Genomic DNA, 22,500 nt, shown 5'->3' with positions numbered 1-22,500 from the left:
TCGGGTACCATTGACTTTAAAAGTTATCTATGCAAAAGAGATTATCTGAGCTATTCGGCCCATTTGGGTGGAATACAGTCCTGTTTTCTGAAGCCCTTAAACTGCCAAGAAACAGTGTAAGACAGCTGCTTGAGATAAGGTTTTACTGCAGGACCTGTCGAAGGGTCATTATTTCACCTCTGTTTTATAGCTTAAAATACACAATGTGGTTTTAAAACTGCAACTGTGACAATATGATGCAAGGTTAAAAAAAAATCTATGTAACTGAAAATACAAATATGAGACTCTTCTTTGTAACTAATGTTCTATTCATTATCCATACTACACATGCAATTTATGACATCATACGTTTTGTTTTTTGTTTTTTTATTTTTTGCTTCAGGTATGCTTTAAATTGCAAAGTGCAAAAGTTATTTTAAGCTGAAGATGAAAACTTCCAGTATCTCCTAGGAGAAAACTTAGGAGAAAAAGTGAATTGGATCAGGCCCAATGTGTTATTCTCTGGTACCTCCCATGTGTAAAGAAATCATCCTTTAGCATTAACTATTGTTGCTCTCCCTTTTTGGTCCTCCAAAATCTCTTGTACAGTATAGTATGAAAAATGGTTTAAAAAAAAAAAAGAAGAAAAAAAATCTTCCTTGATCAATCTGCTAGCGACCAACTCCTAGTAATAGCTAGCTTTACAAGTGGGCCTTTTAATTGTTCATTTGCATACCATGAAGTATATTTAAAGGAATCCATAAACAATGAAGCTGAAGGATTACCCTGGGCACTTGCTTTCCTTTTGCACCAGTTTTCTTTTCTCTGGGTTGATAAATGATTCCGATTTCCGTACTCTGCTATGCTTCTGTAGTCTGCAAGTGTTAGGCTAGCCACAAGTTCTTGGTGGCCTGCCATTAGCAGACTCAAGTATTATACCTTCGCATTGCCAGTTTAATGCCTGCAGTTAGATGAATACCTCCAGTTAAGCAGACTGCCGGATGCCAGCAGCACTACAGCCTCTGCCTAATCACCTGACTGACACATTCTTTCCAGGTACCTATAGACCCAAAGTACGTTGTTTGGTGATACAAGAAATAGATCATCCAGTATTGCATTCAGTAGATGCGGTCATGTATATTACAGACCACTGTCATCTAGAGTAGTCAGAATTGGCATTGACAGTATAGGTGTGTACTGGCTAATGTTTTAGGAGCTGTGGTTAAGATTTAGAGATGGTTCATTTAATATCAGGAAGGGGTTACATGGACATGCCAACACTCCTTGGACTCAATTCATTAACTAATGGGGACATGTTTACATCAGTCGAGTAGCACAAGCAAAATAACATGCATTACCGTAGCAACATAAGCGGTACCCATTTAACAGGGGCTGTGGTAATTGCACATGTGCGCTACTCTACTGGCATAAGTACCAGTAAAATTGTCATGAGCTTATCTGCACATGGCAGTTTTGCCAGTAGTGAATCGACCCCTTTGTACCTATTCAATTATTTTTTCTCCTCAGTTTTCTCACTGCAGATGTTTTCACACCTTATCAGTAAAACATCTTTTAACCCCCTCCATCTTCCCCCCAACTACCAAAGAAACTCTCACAATAAGTTTCAGGATGGCTGACTGACTTTTTGACAGACACCAAGTGTTGGCAGTGATATGACGAAACAGACAAGTGAGTCTATATCATGTGGCTGTACAGACAAAAGTTTCATGCACACACAAAGTGCATTGTATATACCGGCCATTACAGGAGCAGGAAGCCTTAATCCACAAAGCATATATTTTAAACGTACTCTATTGTATGATTAAATCATAGCTTAATGTGAACATTGGCATTGTTTTAAAGGACAACCGTAATGAGCGGGATATGGAGGCTGCCATATTTATTTCCTTTTAAACAATACCAGTTGTCGACCTATCCTGCTGACCTTCTGACCCTAATACTTTTAGCCATAGACCCTGAACAAGCATGCAGCATATCAGGTGTTTCTGACATTACTGTCAGATGTGCCAAGATTATCTGCATGCTGTTTCCGGTGTGATTCATACACTACTGCAGCCAAATAGATCAGCCGGGCTGCCAGGCAACTGGTGTTGTTTAAAAGGAAATAAATATGGCAGACTCCATATCCCTCTCTTGCAGTTGTCCTTTAACCTTTTAGCACCTGCTGGTCCATGGCTGGGCGACATTTGAAAATAACGGTGACAAAACAGTATAGAAAAACATACAGGATGTGTACAGTAACAGACAGGACCATTCTGAAAATGTACCCCTTTTGATTTTTACTTGAGTTCAGATGTCTGCAAAGTGGGGGAACATCTATAAATACGTTTTTCAGTGTGGAACGAGATTTCGTGCATATGTATATGCACTGTTACAGTGGACTAGCTGTAAGGCCTCTTTCACAGTAGGACGTTGCAATTTGATGCGACGTTAAATTCGCAACGCAAATTACAACACAACGCCCCAAAAAAGTCGCAACGCAACTTAATGCCCCGTTACGGTCGCATACAGTAGAGCATACAGGCAATGAAAAGTATGTTTCCAAGTAATTACTGTGCATGTGCAAACAGTCCAACGCAGCTAATAACGTGTATAACGCACTGCATGCAGTACTTTCACGTAACGTGTAGCACTAGTCACCAAAGCAACGTGTGCACTGTGAATGGGGCATTGGTTTTTCATTGAGTTATTCAGCGTTAAATGTTGTTTTAACGTGCGACTTTAACGCCCCACTGTGAAAGAGGCCTTAGTCTTAGAAGCTATTTACCTGCATCACTAAGGTCAATGAATAATCCTGGAATGTTTTAAAAGCGGAACCTCTGAGAAGAGGACAGTACATGAATTAGGACACGATTCTAAAGGAAATCCACTGACTTGAAAATAAATCAACTGCTTTTCAAAGTCAATGGGGTCCTTGCAACATCCATGTCCCCTCCCTTTTCCTTCCCAGAAGAAAAGTTTTTGGCCTCAAGCTGAGACTGTCTGCCTGCCGCCTTCCTGAGAGTGATGCTGCTGCGGAGGTGATCATCTTGAGAGCACTTCCAGCCACTGAGTGATATGTGCACTGGTTGTGTCTGCCTGTGACAGCCACATGTAATCACACATTCCCACACAGGCACTGGGCGGCTGCATCTCACTTCTGCCACAGACGACCTGTGTCATGTTCACACTGCTCTCTGAGGATTTATTATACATTATTTATGGCATCCCTTTGTTCTGTGGAATTAACAAAAGATTCCAGGGAACTTCATCAGATTGAACACTAGAATTGAACACTTTTATGATTATTCCAAATCTTTATTTTGTGACTATTTAAAGCTGTGTCTCCAGGCTTTTGCTGGGCCCACAGCATCAGAAGGTCACCATGAAGGAGTTGGGTGGATATGGTTTCCAACCCGCTAGGCAGCCATCTGTGTTCCCCGCTGATTTAGTTAGGCAGCCTACTGATGCAGTATTCTCAGTTTCTTTGGCCCTGATGCTAGGTTCAGAGTGCTCAGTTGCATAACTTATATTATATATAATGAGTTATAATGACTGTGAACTGCAATGGAGACTGGACATAGACTGTAATGCAAAGCCTGCATGCAGCGAGTTAGAATAACATGATCAGTTACCACGCAGTACTGTGAACAGCCTCTTAAAATTGTATGGCCAAAGAGTTGAAATGCAGAACTGTGAACTAGCCTGTACTGTTATAACTGTAAATCCTGCTATTAACCAGCTTCAGCACATTTGGACCAGATTTAAAAAACAAAAAACCTGTCAAAACGTTTGCACCGTTTGCCTGGATCATAGCAAACCATGGTGAGCATTGTTGAAAGATTAGCTAATTAGTATTAGTGCTACCTCAGTCATGTGCAGCACTCACAGCAAAAAGATATTAGGTTGATTAAATTATGGATAAAATAAAAAAAATCCTGCTGCATTATTGTTTTCTAATATGACTAATAAAAGATATCTAAGCCTTTGCCATTTATTAGCAGACAATTATTAACATTTCCAGCCCAGGTTTCCTGGTTCATTTAAAAAGGAAACAAACTAAAAGAAGAAAAACAAAAACGAAAAATCTTTGCGCATATTGCACCCACAGCATTATAAATATAAAGTACAACAATACTACCTCGCTACTCCTCCACTATTGTTTAAAATTGTTCATAAGTGGGTTGCCGCATCAAATTCAGGCTACCACCATCTTTAAAATATATGCAATCAGGGGTCAGCAGCACTCAGGGTCCCAATGTATGGGTGCAGGCAAACAGCGAAGGTCCCCTAACCTCCACAGCGTAATATCAATAAACACAGGGGTGTGCTGCAAACCCCTGTGTTTATTCATCTTTAAAATATAAGCACATTAAACATGCAAAGCACAAATGCATAAAAACTCGAATGCAAAATGCATGCGATATTCCACAATTTTGTTTGTGTTTGCATTTCTGGGAACCTGTTGTCCCAGCATGCAACACAATCCAGCCACGACAATATGCCCTGGGGGAGAGGCTTCAGCCTGCAATGAGTTAAATGCACTTATTAGTACAGATTACCAAATTTTGGAGCAATCAAGTACAGTTCTGCAATGCAACAAAAAGATGAATGCTCTTTCTATTGATCTACACCGATACAAGGCTCCAATAACTTCATACTATTACTGTAATCTGTGAACACTCAACAAGTTCCTTCCATACCTGCAGGTGAAGGTGTAGTTTCGTCCCGCTCTGACTTCAACATGATCTTTGGCTGGGAACAGCTCCAGCTTAGACAGTATATCAGTACGACGACCTGAAACAAAAAATAAATATTACTATCCAGCCACTGACACTAAATCACTGAGTGCATCCCACTCGTGTCCCCTTGTAAATATTAGGGTCCATATTTTTGTAACCCAAAATGGCCTTGTAAAACTGCGGAAATGGGTATCTTAAAATCATTTCCAGAATTGCTTTCTTATTTTTTGAAGAATCCATTATAAATGGGATTATTTCCCTCTATAAGTTTAGTCTCAGAGGCTGCTCAGAGCTGGTGACATTAGGCAGGCATTTCCTGGTTGAACACGTTCCATTGTCCTGTATAAAAGGAGGCATTTGTCAAGTCTTTACACATGTTTTTGCAGCAGAAGAAGGTTTTATTCTCTTTATGTTATACAGCCACGTTTTACACTATCAAGCGAATAGAATCACAAACCTGATCTAGGTACGTGAATACACAGGAATATATACAGTATATTACAGTGTAGTAACTACAAATATAGCCCTTTCAGCCACAGCGTAACCGATGCCTGAGTAGTGAAAAAGAGACATCATCAAGTGGCCCATAATACTATGTACCTCTGTAAAGGCCTATTGAGCCAGCCCACTAGAGAGATCCAGAAGCAGGTGAACTGTGACTGCAATAGGAAGACTATCCACTTTTACTATTTTTATTTTCATAAACATAAACTGGTGTTACACAAGTCTTTTTGCAATCTAATGCTAGCCTGTTTCTATTTTAATCTGCAGCCAGACAAAAATTTCCAAAACAGCCAATAAACCCAATGTGCTCTCCTTTGCAGCGATCGCAACAGTTGTACTCTGTTAGGTGAATTGTTGCTATGAGCCCAGAGATTCTCACCTTGGTCCAGGAGTATTTAGCAGTGTAGTAGAATTTGTTACTCATGTTCAACACCTGGGTCTATATGCATATCAATTTTTCACTGAGATGATATTTTCACAACTTGTCAATAAAATGCCTTTGAAACCACCAGCAAGTAAGATAATGCTCAGAATAGTTTTAATAGTATTTTTCTACCTACTTGTTGGTACATTTTGAATATCAGAGTTCTGAAAGGTTACAGTATTTTAGTATTGAAAAATTATCTCCTAGGTGAAAAAGTTAATTACATATGGGCCCTGGACTCATTCACTGATTGGCAGCAAACCTAGACATTTCTATCAGTTTTACGTTATATGTACTATCGAATGCTTGTGTTTTATATGTACATAAACACAAAGTAATAACCACTAATGCCACTAAGATTTACAATACTGTACTGTTTTCTCTACAAAAATGTAAATTCCCTTCAAATGTTTCTACTATTGAGCCTATAATGTAGCAGCTTTGTAAAGGGGAAAATAAGGAAGTGGATGGTATGTATAATTTTGTCGCAGCTAATTTTGGTACTGTCACCATTTACCAATCAGGTATTGCTTTGGAAAGTGTTCAGTTCTTTCTCCCATCATTCAGCTTTCCCTAACCAGTCATAGAAACAAGAGCCTTTTCCAGGGCCTAACCCCAGCCATTCCCTGTAACCCCTTCCTGAGAACAATCCCTAATCTGCGCCCTTACATTAAACTCTTCCTGATATCTATACACTTTATTATAATTATTATTTAGTATTTATATAGCACCGATATTTTCCGCAGTGCTTTACAGATTATATGTAGTCTTGTCAATAACTGTCCCTCAGAGGCGCTCACAATCTAATCCCTACCATAGTCATATGTGTATTGTAGTCTAGAGCCAATTTAGGGGGAAGCCAATTAATTTATATGTATGTTTTGGGGGTATGGGAGGAAACCAGAGTGACCGGATGAAACCCATGCAGACACTGGGGAACATACAAACTCCTTGCAGATGTTGCCTTGGCTGGGATTCGAACCCAGAAGCCATCGCTGCAAGGCGCGAGTGCTAACCACTACACCACCGTGCTCCCCTTTGTTCTTTTTCATGCATTACCTATATGTAAATGAAGTTGTGAAGTAAAAGCATAGAAGCACAGTAGAAGCATAGACTTTAATATTCATGTAAAAAACAGTTCTGTGACTTTTTCAATAACTCCTACTTGCATATTGCTTACGTAGGTTAACTGAGACGAGGGCTCCTCACTGATCACCCCACTCCCTGCCCATCATCCACATACAGGATTACATGTCCACACATTCGCCGCGGCTTCTGAAGGTGCCACTTGTATCACAAAGTTTAGAGTAGCAGCCAAGCACAGATGCCGTTCCTCATCTGCTTGTTCTGATGAGCATAATGACATTTGAGCATGGTTGGACACTGCAGGTGGTGCATGTCTCTGTTATGCGTTGATCCTGGCTGCTTCTGCAATTATCCAAATGTGCCCCTAACCACTCTTCACACCTGCCTCTCTTGCCTCTGCCATGGACCAGCCATGCCTTCCATGAAAGCACCATTTAGAGTAAGTATAGAAGTTCCTAGCAAACTCAGCATGTCAATATTCATATAAAACTGTTCATAGTCTTACATTAAACTAGAATCTCACAGCCTGACTGTATGGCAGTGATATTCATCACCTGGTGTGGCTGACAGTGGAGTTGGTTTTACTGTCTTGTTCTTTAAATGTCTTTTACGCTTAATTTATTCAGTACCACTATGTGGTAGCAAATAGATAAACCACTTGCTTGTTCTTGTGTGAGTTAGGAAGTAGACAAACAAGACAAGAAACAGGACATTTATAGCGTGCTTTTCTCCTGGAGGAATCAACATGTCAGAGCTTCAGCTTCAGCTATATGCAGTAGCAGTGTTAGGGAGTCTTGACCAAGGTCTTCTACTGAAAAGGTGCTGGTTTACTAAACAGGAAGAGTCTAAAACCAGTACACTATCCAGCCACACAATTGATGCTGGAGGAGATACGTTGAAACCAGAAAAGTATTTTTGAAATATGATTGGCACAGAAAGCATTTATCTCAGTACAGATAGGTGTTGGATGAAAATAGAACCTAGGTCTCTAGTGCTGCTAGACAGTGCTAGATGCTTAGCCATAATGCTGCCCATAGCTATTCATTGCCCCTATTTACACATGCTTCCATGCAACTGTTCGTGCACACAACTGTTAGCATTATGATTTTGCCCACATTCATTATTACACCAACATTATTTTCTTACGACCAAAAGATCACTTATGTTCAAAAAGTTCTGCTCTCTATTAATTTACAAAAATCAGATTATAATTGGGTGTTGTATTAAAAGCACATGCCAAGAATGCGGAAAATTATGTAGAAAAAATTATATGATATGCTTTCCCAATATTATATTACCCAATAGAGCAATTAAAAAACCCAGACTGTTATCTATATTTGATAACACCTGGCGTGTGATGTAATACTGTGTATAGCTTTACATAGTTATCTAGATTGAAAAAAAAAATACATGCTTGAATCAAGTTCAGTCTTTTGAGCCTCACTGCACCTCAATCCAGAGGAAAGAGAAGTCATAAGGAGAGAAATGATCCCCCTGACTGAACCAAGGCATCATCTTCCCACACCTAGCAGTCATAGCTGTGGATGACCTTCAATGTAAAGAAAACATCAGCCCCCTTTTAAATGAAAGTGTAGTATTGGTCATAACTACTTTTTGAGGTGAAACAGTCATCATCTTAACTACTCTTACTGTGAAGAACTCCTAAATAGGAGGTAGATTCTCTTCACCTAGGGACAAAAATCTAATTTCCCATTTTTGTTACATTAGAAGTTTTATTAACTGAAGAAGAAACTGTCAAAGCCAAAATAAGGCATGTACAGAGAATCATTTTACAAAAACCATATGCCATATGAAAATGAATGACAAGCAAAAGATATAAATCAAGAAACAATAACACCTAAGTTGGCCCGCACAGGAGAGGCACCTCTATTCATGCGGATAGAAGAAGAAGTCACATGCTAAGTGATGGAACACGTCACGTGAGGAGGCTCTACCCGGAAGCGCATGCCGTGCCAACGTCCCCCGTGCCTCCGCCTCTCTTCCTTCTCCTGCCTCGCATACAAGCGTGACGACTTTCTCAAGCACTGATTGGCCGGCTCTTCCATTGTGTCTGTGCCGCATGAATAGAGGTGCCTCTCCTGTGCGGGCGCCCGCCGGCTGTTGGGACACGTGAGTTCTTGTCACCCCCGCTTGATGGGGATACGCGTACCAGGAGTTGAGGTTAGACACCAATATATGTGTCTGTAATGAGGGCGTGCATGTATTAATACATAGAGGCGTGCTTCCTGATATGCACAAGGGTGGACATCTACCAATTAATATACATGGAGCAGGAATCTAGGCTGCTTCTGGGAATTGCTTTCAACCTGGTTATGCTATATATGGGCCCGAATAAATCATTTTGCTGACATGTCAGTCCTTTTTTGTTTATAGGAGTGCACTCCTGGTGGGACTGCTGGGGTCCTCATATAATTTAATAGATCCATGGCCAGGAGGATCTCCTGCTTGTTTTTAAGGGGGGTTTGAATGTGTGTCATTGTATGTAGCTTTTTTCAATAAATTTGTACTAATTTGTCGTAACCAGTCTAGTGCTCCCTGTACTCTCTTTTAGTAACATGTTTACTTTATGCTTGACCAGTGTGTAGCAAACCCACTTCTACTGACTTGCATGCACTTCAGTGTTATTGGTCAACAGATGTTGGAGAGTCAAAGCACCTACTGTATAAACCAACACAAAGCTGTGAACCACCTTGACTGTCATGTTCAATATTTACATTAGTAATCCTTTAGCTCCTGTTTGAGAAATTATAGCAATGAATTGCAATTTTTTTCCATTAAAAAAACCAATGCAGAATCCAAAGTAAGGCCTAGTTCACACGGATGCTTGCCAAGCGGTAAACTATGTGCTGCTAGTCGTTTAAGTCGTCAAATGAAAGGACAGCGCCAGTACATTTACCGCTATTTATCATTGTTTGCTCACACACAAAGTTTTGATCACTATTATTCCCACCGTTTAACCCTGGAAGCAACAGGTTGATTTCAGGGTCATGTATTGCTGTTCCTCCATGTCACTCTGCAGGGGTGAAAAACGTTAAAGAGAAACTCCGACCAAGAATTGAACTTTATCCTAATCAGTAGCTGATACCCCCTTTTACATGAGAAATCTATTCCTTTTCACAAACAGACCATCAGGGGGCGCTGTATGACTGATATTGTGGTGAAACCTCACCCACAAGAAACTCTTGAGTACATACTCCTGGCAGTTTCCTGTCTGGGAACCTTGCTGCATTGTGGGAAATAGCTGTTTACAGCTGTTTCCAACTGCCCAAAAAACATGCAGCAGCTACATCACCTGCCAACAGTAAAAATGTCACCATGTAATAAATGTCAGAATGTAATTAGGGATTTAAAAGATTTTATAATGGGCAAACACTGACTAAATCATTTATACATAATTATTGTAAAAATTAAGCACTTTTTTTATTACATTATTTTCACTGTAGTTCCTCTATAATGGCTGCCACAAACTGCCAAATTCTTTTCTACACGCTAGCAGAAAAGCATTTGACCGAGACGCCACAGGACCCCTGTGTGAACGGGGCCTAAAGTTATAGTTCTAGAAGTGAAGTTCATTCTGATAGCAGACTTAAGCCTCAGGTATTATTTGTTACCAGTTTCAGTATTGTGCCACACCATATCCTCACCAGTCCCCAGGCGACAAATATGTGTCTCTTTCCAGAAGTTCTAGCCAGACTATAAATTGCTGTGGAAGTAGAGTTGCCATTTGGCTTGTTGCTGTTGTTGTCATAAAGAATATTTTGCCACAGTGAAAAGGCTGTCAGTATGCGGATGGCTATACAAATGTTCTGATCACATACAGGCTGTCAGGCTATGTGACATTTACAGCATTATAATGTCAGCTCCTATCAGCCCACACTGCAAGAAAACATTAGTTTCAGTTCCAGAGAAAAGACAACAAACTGACTTCAGTCTAATGTAAATATGTATTCTACAGATATAATTAAAGAGCTTTTATCGTGAGATTATGATATAAACATTCCAGTCCTGCAGTCCTCTCCCAGGCTTATATCTAAGGCAGTGTGAGATTGAGGGCTGGAGCTGTCCCCAGCTGGGTCCTAATTGTTTTCTCAGGTACAATATTTAATAGAGGCAGGAAACAGACAGGACTATTATTTCTACCTATACAATGGAGCTCAGTAACCCCTGAAAAACCCGCCATTGTTGGGAGAGTCTGCCAGGCAGGCCCAACTGAGTTTCATTAACCCTTTTTTTGTTTATTAAAATATCACCTTCATTTCTGTACAATATTACACTAAAGGTGGCCACTAACGGTCCAATTTCTAGCGAAAAATCGTTCGAGCGATCAGAAATTCTCATCGGACGAAAAATCGTTCACTACACCATCAACTAACCAATCATTGCTTCCTATCTATCACGGCCACCAAGAAAATCCAAATTTTCGTTCGACGAAAATTCATTCGGGCGACATTTTTTTCACTCGTTCATAATCGATTGTGTCCACCAATGGAGATTATTTACAACCAATCCGATCAGAATTTCTGATCGCTCGAACGATTTTTCGCTAGAAATTGGACAGTTAGTGGCCAGCTTTAGATAAGGTACCACAACCAGTAAAACAATCCAATGATTACAATCATAGTAATAAGATAGAAATAGAAAAGTAAAATGCAGATCAGATTATTTAGCACGGTTAATCTAAGCAAGCTTATAATGTTTACCATATTCAAGTTCCACATTGTTTGATATTATTAAGAATGACCTGATGCACATGTCAATGTAAGGATTGTAGGAGTGTGAGGAGTTTACATCTCATAGCATCAAACAACACTTCACTCCAGAAGAAAAAGTTCACAAACAAGATAAAACACTGAAGGTAAGAAAGCCCTGATTAAAATGAGTCAAGGTCCTGTACTGAAAGCAATAGCCACTTCCTGTTTACAGTAAATCTATTGAGGAAGGAACGCTTGTATGAAAAAGAAAAAAAAAGTGATAAGAACCTGCTTCTGTGCACTGCGAGCTAAAACATACTGCGAATTCACCCTGCTCTGTGCATAGTACTGACATCAGCAACAGGAAGGCAGCTCCCATACAGGTGAGGGAGGGGGTGTTTGGGCAGCATTTAACAGGGGGAAGAGCTAGGCGCCAGGCAGAAAGTGGTTTAGGCCAGGCACCAGGGAGGGAGGCATTGAGAGTTTACAACAGACAGAGGGGTTAAGGTTGTGCATCAGAGAAGATGTTAAGGTGGGGCACTAGGCAGGAGAGTTAAAGTAATCCTGTAATGAGGGTGCTAGCATGTTCTCAACAGTGCAGTAGCATGGAACCGCTTGTCGTACTACTGTGCAAGCATGGGTTGTACTTTGAACCTGTGTAGTGTGGCCGCACTCGTACACAGAGGGGAGCAATCTTCAATACTAATGTCAAGGATTCTTTAGAGGGTCCTTTCGCAGTACAGGAAGAGTATAGACAGATCAGGGAAGCCTCTGGACTATCCAGAGAGTTCCCAATACTGAGGTATCTAACTAATTTTTTTATGCTGACTACAGGTGGCCTTTAATACCCTGGTTCAGCTTCTGTTTTTTACAAAATGCATATAATATTAAATCTGCATTGATTAGCAATGCACTCAGTTTGGAGTCTAGCGCATTTTTAGTTTTTGAAACAGATATAGTAACTGTACTTGAAGTACTTGTCTGGCTTCTGGCAGACTGCAGCAGCTCCTTATTGCCATAAGAGCCTTATTCCTTCCCAAGCACAAAGTGGATTGTCCACTTTTGCTCATTGCTGAAAGAAATTGTGAAAATGCATGCAGTTCTTGGGAACTGTGACCGCTGCCTGAGCCACACATGCCTAACGTTCCAGATGAGCAGTCGCTGCCTTCAGAGTCCATACTCAGTGCTTCTTTAGAATGCTAATGACTGACTGCAGCATTATTTGTATGTGGATGGACACTATCAGCTGCTTTATGGCGTATTGGCAACCCTGGCTGCTCACTAGTATACTCCCTTCACCTGGAAATAGGAAATGTGGGCACTCTTGAGATGCTGAAGTTTGGGTGCCGCCATAGGCGCTCATATAAATAGCAGCTATGGGAGGAAATGTGGGCCCCAATGTGCATTGCGGAGGCCCAAACCTACCAATTTATATGGGTGCCTGGGGAGGGGGGGTGTTAAGGTTAGGTGTCAAGGTGGTGGGTTAGGTTAGACATGTGAGGGGTGGTTAAGGTTAGGCATCCAGGGGGGTGGTTAGGATTAGGCATTAATAGAGGGAGAGTTCTGTGTGAGAATAGGGTTAGGTTTAGCTGTAGTAAAATATTGTTACTAATTACCAATATTTCACTATCATAATTAGCACTGCAAGAGTGAAAAATACATTTACTGATATTCAACTATCTGCTATTTTTGGGCACCCAAAGTCCCGGGTGCCCTTTTTTCATGTACACCTTCCCCTGTGCAGAGCAAATGTATTCAATGCATACCTTTGCAGGCCTCACTTTACGCTCCGTCCTTCAGTAAAATGGATCTGATCGGCTCTCCCCTCTCCTGTATATATATATATATATATATATATATATATATATATATATATATATATATATATATATGTGTATATATATATATATATATATATATATATATATATGTGTATATATATATATATATATATATATATATATATGTATATATATATATACATATATATATATATATATATATATACCGTGTGTATATATATATATATATACGGTATATATATATATATATATATATATATATATAGTTCCATTAATCTCTGCACTTTGCCTGAACAAGAGACAAGGTTCTTCCATGTATAATGTTTCTGTGAGGAAGGAGCCCCTGGTGGTGCTGGGCTTTAGAGCACGCTCATATGGCTATAGGCATGCCGTTGTTCCAGCTGATGGGCCTCGTACTGACTGCAGGATCTCAGCTGATAATGTGAATAGACAGCAGGTAGCTCAGTCTCTACCCAGGTACCAAACTCTACAAAGTCCATCCATAAAGATTGGTGAGATTTTCCTGCAGGCTGCATTCCTCAGATTTCCTTTATTTATCCTACATCCGAGATAGTTATGTAACAACATATTTAATGATCAGAATGATTCTCCAGAGAGATGTTCATGTAAGTAAAAGGTTGGGGAGAACCACCTGGTAACCATCTGTATAAATTCCAGTAGAGGAGATCATCATTTTCACAGTTTCTCTATCTAGGACAAATCTGTTTGTATATTCACACTGGGTATCATCTTCCACATAGGAGTTCATCATGTAAAAGCTTATCATATACATTACCTCTCACATATGAAATAAATCCTTATCATAGAGAAAGAGCAGAACTCACAGATCAAATAATATCATTTATTACAGCTGTACAACAGATAACTCATATCTGTAATATAACACTGTCACTTCTATAATACCAACACATTTTTTAAATAATGTGTAATAAATAGGATATGGGTAGTTCTAATGTCTGTACATTATCCTTTATATCATTATTATTGATAAAACAAATTGAAAAAAATGGATATGGGTAAAGTTAATTATTTTATTCTCATGTTGATCCCCTGCTGCTAATCGTCACTTAAATAAAGGAAGCTGACATATTTAATCTTAAAGGTATAAAGATGGCAACCTTCGTTGCAGGTTTCCTTAAGGGACTGCTATCGTGAAAAATTTTAAAATTTAAAATACATGCAAACATATACAAATAAGTAAGTATGTATCTTCCAGAGTAAAATGAGCTATACATTACTTTTCTCCTTTGTTGCTGTCACTTACAGTAGTAGTAGAAATCTGACAGAACCGACAGGTTTTCCTCTTCAAGGGGGATTCTCGGCAAGGCTTTTAATCTTTATAAAGACATTTCCTGAAAAGGATTTATACAATGATGCTGGCCAGCTTCCATGCTCGCTGCACAATTTTTGGCAGTTGGACAGAGCAACTACCATTTGCGGAATGATTTTTAAACTAAACAAAACCATGAGAATCCCTCATGAGGAGATGGGCTAGTCCAAAGCCTTTCGGTTCTGTCAGATTTCTACTACCTACTGTAAGTGAAAGCAACATAGTAGAAAAGTAATTTATGGCTCATTTTACTCTGAAAGAAATGTATTTCTTATGTGTATGTGTTTACATGCATTTAAATTTTATGATTTTCACAATAGTGGTATTTTAAGGACTCATTAATGTGCCTCATAGCTGTGAGCAAAATAAATGAGTACATTGTTTTGCCAGATATGAGTTTTTGTCAGGACTAAGCTAGTTTGCCAAAGGTGTACAATCATGTTGATCCATGTAATGGTTGGTAAAATATTTTATGTTCACAGTGAGCCAAACATGCCTCCTCTTTCCCTTACCATCGTCAACAAGGCAGTAACCAGAGTTTTGGCATTAGGCACATTCAAACACACGGATGAGCTGAGAAAACGGTATGATCTACTTTCCTCTTTTATTTCTTCTCATCATCCTTCCTCAGATTTTAGTTTACCCTTCCCTCAGTGTTGCCCACAGCCTTCGGCCTCTTGCACACTGCAAGCAATTCCGATTCAGATTCCGCTTTTTAATCAGTTTTTACATCCGATTCCGATTCCGATTTGCAGTGTGCAGGGAGCAAACTGCAAATCTGAATCTGAATCGGATGTAAAAACTGATTAATAAGCGGAATCGGAATCGCGTGCAGTGTACAAGAGGCCTTCATCATTTCTAGTTACAATGCTTTCTAGTTATCTTCCCCAGTACTGCACAGATCGGCACCGGGACCAGTCTGCACCTTCTGCCTCTGTTACCATGGCTCCTGCTCAGGTCCTGTCTACTCATGTAGCTGGCTTTGTCCTCCCATCAGTTTACTCATCATGCCTCTAATCTTGCTCTCTGTGCATACATTTGAAAAAGGCACCTGTTTAAAATGATGCAGGTAGCGATAGTGGAGTGCTGGTATATTTATCAATATTCTACTACTTCATTCAGATGGTAAAATATCAGTAATATTTACTGATATTTTACTATGACCTAACTTCTCCCTACTTCTCACACAGAACCCTCCCCTTGTGGCGCTCAATAATTAACCCCCCTCAGAGTGCCTAATCCGTCTCTAAATCCCCAACTAACCTCTCGCCCCCCTCCCGCTCCTAACCTTAACTTCCCCCTTAAAATGCATTCTGTTTAGAAGGGTGCTCAAAATAATAGCGGGCGCAGGGTCCACCCACTATATGAACTGCAGCTACAAATAGCGGGCACAAGCGTCCACTATTGGTAGCCGCAGTTCGCATATTACAGCCTATGGTGGCACCGCTGTTTTTACAGCGCTCCAGTTCAGGAGGGCTCCCAGGTTACTTTTGCCCCAGGGCCCCATTGTTGCTAGAACTGGCCCTGGGAGTTAGAGATGAATAATGACAAAGTACAGTATATTCAAATATAGAACATTTTGCTGGCTCTAAATGGTTAGAAGGATACCATATAGAATTGTGCCTATCGGTAGCAGGGTAATTCACAACAGTAAATAGATTCCAGAGCGTTGGTACCAATCCAAGGAAGACCTTAAAACCAGTGATGAGCAAAAAAAAAGGACTATTTTCATTTTGACAGGCGAATTTTCGATCGAATATTTCCGCGTTTATTTTCTCCTAATGTCCGTTATTTTTGCTGTAAACTGCAAAGCCCCCTTACAAGCTAGAATCACCAAATTAGCAGAGTATGTTAAGGAGAACAGTGGGTATCAGGAGCAACATTTTCAAAAAGACCTTATAATTTTGGAGAAAATCAATTTTAAAGTTATGATAGGAAAAAAGTATTCATTTATGTTATTGTTTTTTTGTTAAATGCCTCAATATACATAGCGATTTGAATGTAAAAAAAATTATTTTATTAAGTGCACGTGTAAGTATTATTTATTACAGAGGCAGAGGGGAGCAGCAGCTCGGTCAGAGTGACCATCACCCCATAAGGCAGTAGAAGCAGGCAGTGTACATATCCCATAAAATGACAGTGGCGGGTGGCGGTGGTGGTGGTGGGGGGTCAGTGGCTTGGTCTCTCAATACAGTTGTCCTTTAAAGGGCAACATGTTACATGTTACATACGTGTTACATACATACATACATACATACATACATGTTGCATACATGTTACACGTTACATACATGCATACATGTTACATACATACATACATACATGTTACATACATACATGTTACATGTTACACGGTACGTTACATACATGTTACATGTTACATACATACATGTTACATGCAGGGGTGCTCGGATACCCCTTTTCAAAATCCGAATTGATCCGGATCCAGATACCCAGATATCCAGATCCGAATCGGATATCCGAATCTGAACTTTTTGATATCCGAACCCAATATCCGGCCGGATTCGGATATCCGGAATTCGGAAATGCTTCCAAAAGTCTCTTCAAATGGTCAAAATCCCATACGGAGGTCTCTCTCAGGGATGCTCGGATGTGCCTCATCCACGAATTCGGCAATCCGCGTGGTTGCAAAAAAAATCCGCATTCGGCCCCGCCGCATGCGGTTTTTCGTCCACGCAACCACGCGGATTTTCTGCCGTGAATGGCGTAATCACGCGTGGATTCCCGCCCGGAGGCGGATTTTCTTTTAACGTTAATAACAAAGCCCCCATACATGCTACAATCCCCCAAATTGCATGGATTATCGAGGTGATAAGGGGCAACATAACTTCAACATAAATTTTTTTTTTTTCTTTTCTTTAATGGCTTTTAAAGACAAATCACCACTGTAAATGGGGCTATTAATTGGTAATACATGGTTTTAAAAAGGGATATACGCGTTAAGCAATCAAAGAGGTGAAGGCGAGTTCCAATGGCACTTGGCGGCGAAGGTACCGCTGGAGGAGGATGAGTGGCTGACGCCAAAAAGGCCCCAGAGAGGTTTTTTTTTTTTGTTTTTTTTTTGCAGCAATTAGCAATGACATTGCAGCAGAGTTGTCAGTGGACACGGGCAGTGTGAACGCAGAGTGCAGTGGTGGTAGCGACTGAGTCAGGAGAAGGACTATGCGGGCGGTCAGTTCAGCAGCACAGAAGGACCACGGCAACATACTGGTAGTAGTAGTAGCAGCACAGCGTCATAGTGCTGGCCAAAAAATTAAATGCACCCGGTGACCCGGGTAGTGTGAACGCAAACAGAGTACATTGGTGGAAGCGATTGAGTCAGGAGGAGGAGGACAATGCGGGCGGTCAGTTCAGCAGCACAGAACAGAAGGACCATGGCAACATACTGGTGGTAGTAGTAGTAGCACAGTGTCATAGTGCTGGCCAAAAAATTAAATGCACCCAGTGACCCGGGCAGTGTGAACGCAGAGTGCAGCAGCGGGAAGCGACTGAGTCAGGAGGAGGAGGACAATGCGGGCGGTCAGTTTAGCAGCAGCAGCACAGAAGGACCATGGCAACATACTGGTGGTAGTAGTAGTAGCACAGTGTCATAGTGCTGGCCAAAAAATTAAATGCACCCGGTGACCCGGGCAGTGTGAACGCAGACAGAGTGCATTGGTGGTACCGTGGTAGCGACTGAGTCAGGAGGAGTAGGAGGACAAAGCGGGCGTTCAGTTCAGCAGCAGCAGCAGCAGCACAGAAGGACCATGGCAACATACTGGTGGTAGTAGTAGCAGCACAGCGTCATAGTGCTGGCCAAAAAATTAAATGCACCCAGTGACCCGGGCAGTGTGAACGCAGAGTGCAGCAGCGGGAAGCGACTGAGTCAGGAGGAGGAGGACAATGCGGGCGGTCAGTTCAGCAGCAGCAGCACAGAAGGATCATGGCAACATACTGGTGGTAGTAGTAGTAGCACAGTGTCATAGTGCTGGCCAAAAAATTAAATGCACCCGGTGACCCGGGCAGTGTGAACGCAGAGTGCAGCAGCGGGAAGCGACTGAGTCAGGAGGAGGAGGACAATGCGGGCGGTCAGTTCAGCAGCAGCAGCACAGAAGGACCATGCCAACATACTGGTGGTAGTAGTAGTAGCACAGTGTCATAGTGCTGGCCAAAAAATTAAATGCACCCGGTGACCCGGGCAACTGGATATACAACTAGGTCACTGAAGGATGCAGTGGGCACAGTCCAAGGTCACTGAAGGATGCAGTGGGCACAGCAGTGGGCACTGGATATACAACTAGGTCACTGAAGGATGCAGTGGGCACAGTACAAGGTCACTGAAGGATGCAGTGGGCACAGCAGTGGGCACTGGATATACAACTAGGTCACTGAAGGATGCAGTGGGCACAGTACAAGGTCACTGAAGGATGCAGTGGGCACAGCAGTGGGCACTGGATATACAACTACTGTAGGTCACTGAAGGATGCAGTGGGCACAGTACAAGGTCACTGAAGGATGCAGTGGGCACAGCAGTGGGCACTGGATATACAACTAGGTCACTGAAGGATGCAGTGGGCACAGTACAAGGTCACTGAAGGATGCAGTGGGCACTGGATATACAACTAGGTCACTGAAGGATGCAGTGGGCACAGTACAAGGTCACTGAAGGATGCAGTGGGCACAGCAGTGGGCACTGGATATACAACTAGGTCACTGAAGGATGCAGTGGGCACAGTCCAAGGTCACTGAAGGATGCAGTGGGCACAGCAGTGGGCACTGGATATACAACTAGGTCACTGAAGGATGCAGTGGGCACAGAACAAGGTCACTGAAGGATGCAGTGGGCACAGCAGTGGGCACTGGATATACAACTAGGTCACTGAAGGATGCAGTGGGCACAGTACAAGGTCACTGAAGGATGCAGTGGGCACAGCAGTGGGCACTGGATATACAACTAGGTCACTGAAGGATGCAGTGGGCACAGTACAAGGTCACTGAAGGATGCAGTGGGCACAGCAGTGGGCACTGGATATACAACTAGGTCACTGAAGGATGCAGTGGGCACAGTACAAGGTCACTGAAGGATGCAGTGGACACAGCAGTGGGCACTGGATATACAACTAGGTCACTGAAGGATGCAGTGGGCACACAAGGATGTCACACTGTGTAATGAGATGCTTATATGCCAGCGAGCGAGCAGTGGGCACTGGGCACGGCACAAGGTCACTGACAGAATGAATGAACAGCGCTGGCAGAGAGTGGCGGCGCCAGCGGTGTGACTGGCTGCCTGCAAATAGTACAAGTGTATAACTGTCACTGGAATATACAAGTGAACACTGCAGCTGCACTAACCTGCCTGCCTGCACTACACACAGATAATCCCCACTCCCACTACACTGACTACACTGCAGCACTGAACCTGCCTGCACTACACACAGTTAAATAATCACTAGACTCCCACACTCCCACTACACTACACTGACTACAACTAACTACAGCAATCACTCACTGACTAGCTAACTGTGTACAGTATAAGAGCAGTGTTAGCAAAAAAAAAACGCTTTGTTTTTAACACAATAAATACACTTGCTCAAACAACAATGGCCTGGAGATAATCCTCTCAGCACCACAGTCTAGCAAGGACAGAGCTTTTCCATCATGGCCACCGCTTTATATTCAGGAGGGGAGGGCATAGCTCCCCTCCTGTGATTGGTTGCTAGGGCCTGGCTGGGGCCCTCTGATTGGCCTGCAATGTGTCACTTCCGCATAGTTTGACGCATTTCCGCTAACCACGACTTCAGTGCCGGGTTTCACGAGCGTGAATGCGGATTTCTGTCCGCATTCACGCAAAGCCGAAGCAGATTTTCGTGGTTGAAAATCTATTCACGGCTTAGCGTGTCCGAGGCGGAATGCGTCAAAATGGTCGTGAATCCACGCGTAAGCGTGATCACGACCGGGCGGTGAGCACCACTGGTCTCTCCCTCTCTCTCTTTCTCTAGGCCTGACTGCCTTCAAAATGGATTTTTGCCATTGAAGGTGATTTTGGCTTCTGCTCGGATATCTGAACTAACTATCCGCCCGGATTTCAGATGGGAAATCCGAGTTTGTTGGATAGTGCTATTCGGATTTTAAAAAATATCCGAATTGCTATTCAAAGTTCGGATAGTGGAAAAAGTTCAGATTATCTGGGTAGTTCGGGTATCAGGAATCCGGATGAGCACCACTGGTTACATGTTACATACATACATATTACATACATACATGTTACATGTTACATACATACCCATTGCCTGGCTATCTTGCTAATCCTCTGCCTCTAATACTTTTAGCCATAGACACGGAACAAGCATGCAGCAGATCAGGTGTTTCTGACACTATTGTCAGATCTGACAAGATTAGCTGCATGCATGTTTCTGGCGTGATTCAGACACTACTGCAGCCAAACAGACCAGCAGGGCTGGCAAGCAACTGGTTTTGTTTTAAAAGAAATACATTTGGCAGCCTCCATATACCTCTCACTACAGTTCTCTTTTAAAAAAAGACTTTTGTTTTAGAATACAACTACAATCCAACCACAACCCAGCCAGCTGTAGCTTGTATTTGGGGACATTTTCAAACCACAAACACACAATAGACTTCAAATAAATGAGCAGTAGCTAGCTAAGCTCTCTCTACTCCTATCACATCCACTAATTCTTCCCAACAGAGGCTGGTGTGTCAGAGAGCTAGTCTTATACTCAGGGGGCTGTCTGTTGTCTGATTGGTTGTAGTTATATGGTTCCTTGTTCAATTGTGCTGCTAAGAATCATGGGAGGCCTAATATGGGGAGAAAAGACATTACTTCCTATCAATTTTGATTTTTCATGCTAAGCACATGGCGAATATAACAGTTATTTTCGAAATTTCACACGTCTCCTTTAAATTTCGCTACTGGTCGAAAACGAGAAAATTTCTGAAGATTTTCGCAAAAATTTGGCGAATTCGAAAACAGGATTTTCAGTGCGAAAATGACTTGGTCGAAAATTTGCAAGCAACACTGCTTACAACACCTCTTTATTCCTCCTTAGCAACATTGACAGACAAGACAGGAGTACGTGCAGTTGGCCTGACAGTCATTCCATAAGTCCCCATGCTTCATTAGAGGCTACAAGTCCCCATGCTTCATTAGAGGCTTGTGGTCTCTGTCGAAGCGGGGAGACCCATGAAACAACTATCAGTACTCAGTACATCAGTGCATGTACTCATGTATTTTCTGTCAGTTTTGCTACGGAGGAATAAAGAGGTGTTTTAAGGTCTTCCTTGGATTGGTACCCACACTCTTGAATCTATTTACTGTTGACAAAGTATATCATGTCCATAGATAATCCAAAATTACAATGACATTTTGTCAAGTGAATGTTGGTAATAGGTAATATTTTGACTTATTAAAAACAATTTTCTGGCGCTAAAAAAATTGATCTATTTTATTGTGGTCCTAGTCCATAAAATGACAAATAAAATAACATTTCTCTATGATTTCCTTTTAAAAATGAAAAGTTGAAATGCATGTTCAACAACACCTACAACCTAACAAGCTAAAAATTGGATGATCGCAATGCCTGATGACTTTGTCTCTCCCATTTAAAAGTGGTCTAAAAAAAGATGTAGTTTACAGAAATGTGTGTGTGTATGCAGGGCCGGGCCGAGGCATAGGCTGGAGAGGCTCCAGCCTCAGGGCGCAGTGTAGGAGGGGGCGCAGAATTCATTCAGCTGTCATTCCTAATTGTGTTTGAAGCAGAAATAAATAAGAAAAGGGGATACATAGCAGTGACTGCAAGCCAGATAACTAGATATTAAGGTGTTGGGGAGGTTGGGGGCCCTGTGGCGCCTCTTAGTCTAATAGCAATCAGTGTGTGATGCC

At 41.7% G+C, this 22,500-nt stretch overlaps 1 protein-coding gene across 3 annotated transcripts in view; it reads right to left on the bottom strand.

Moving 5' to 3' along the window:
• LOC137527130 (vascular endothelial growth factor receptor kdr-like) overlaps positions 1-22,500 on the bottom strand; it is a 318,768-nt gene that overhangs the window by 227,491 nt on the left and 68,777 nt on the right. For all 3 annotated transcript variants that reach the window (XM_068247550.1, XM_068247553.1, XM_068247551.1), the window contains one exon: positions 4,683-4,776. In XM_068247550.1, coding sequence (XP_068103651.1) covers positions 4,683-4,776 — 94 coding nt within the window. The remainder of the gene's footprint in view (positions 1-4,682; positions 4,777-22,500) is intronic.

Source organism: Hyperolius riggenbachi, chromosome 8 (genome assembly GCF_040937935.1).
Source record: "Hyperolius riggenbachi isolate aHypRig1 chromosome 8, aHypRig1.pri, whole genome shotgun sequence".
Lineage (NCBI taxonomy): Eukaryota > Metazoa > Chordata > Amphibia > Anura > Hyperoliidae > Hyperolius > Hyperolius riggenbachi.
The sequence above is the reverse complement of the archived record's forward strand: the minus strand, read 5'-3'. Positions and strand labels throughout refer to the sequence as shown.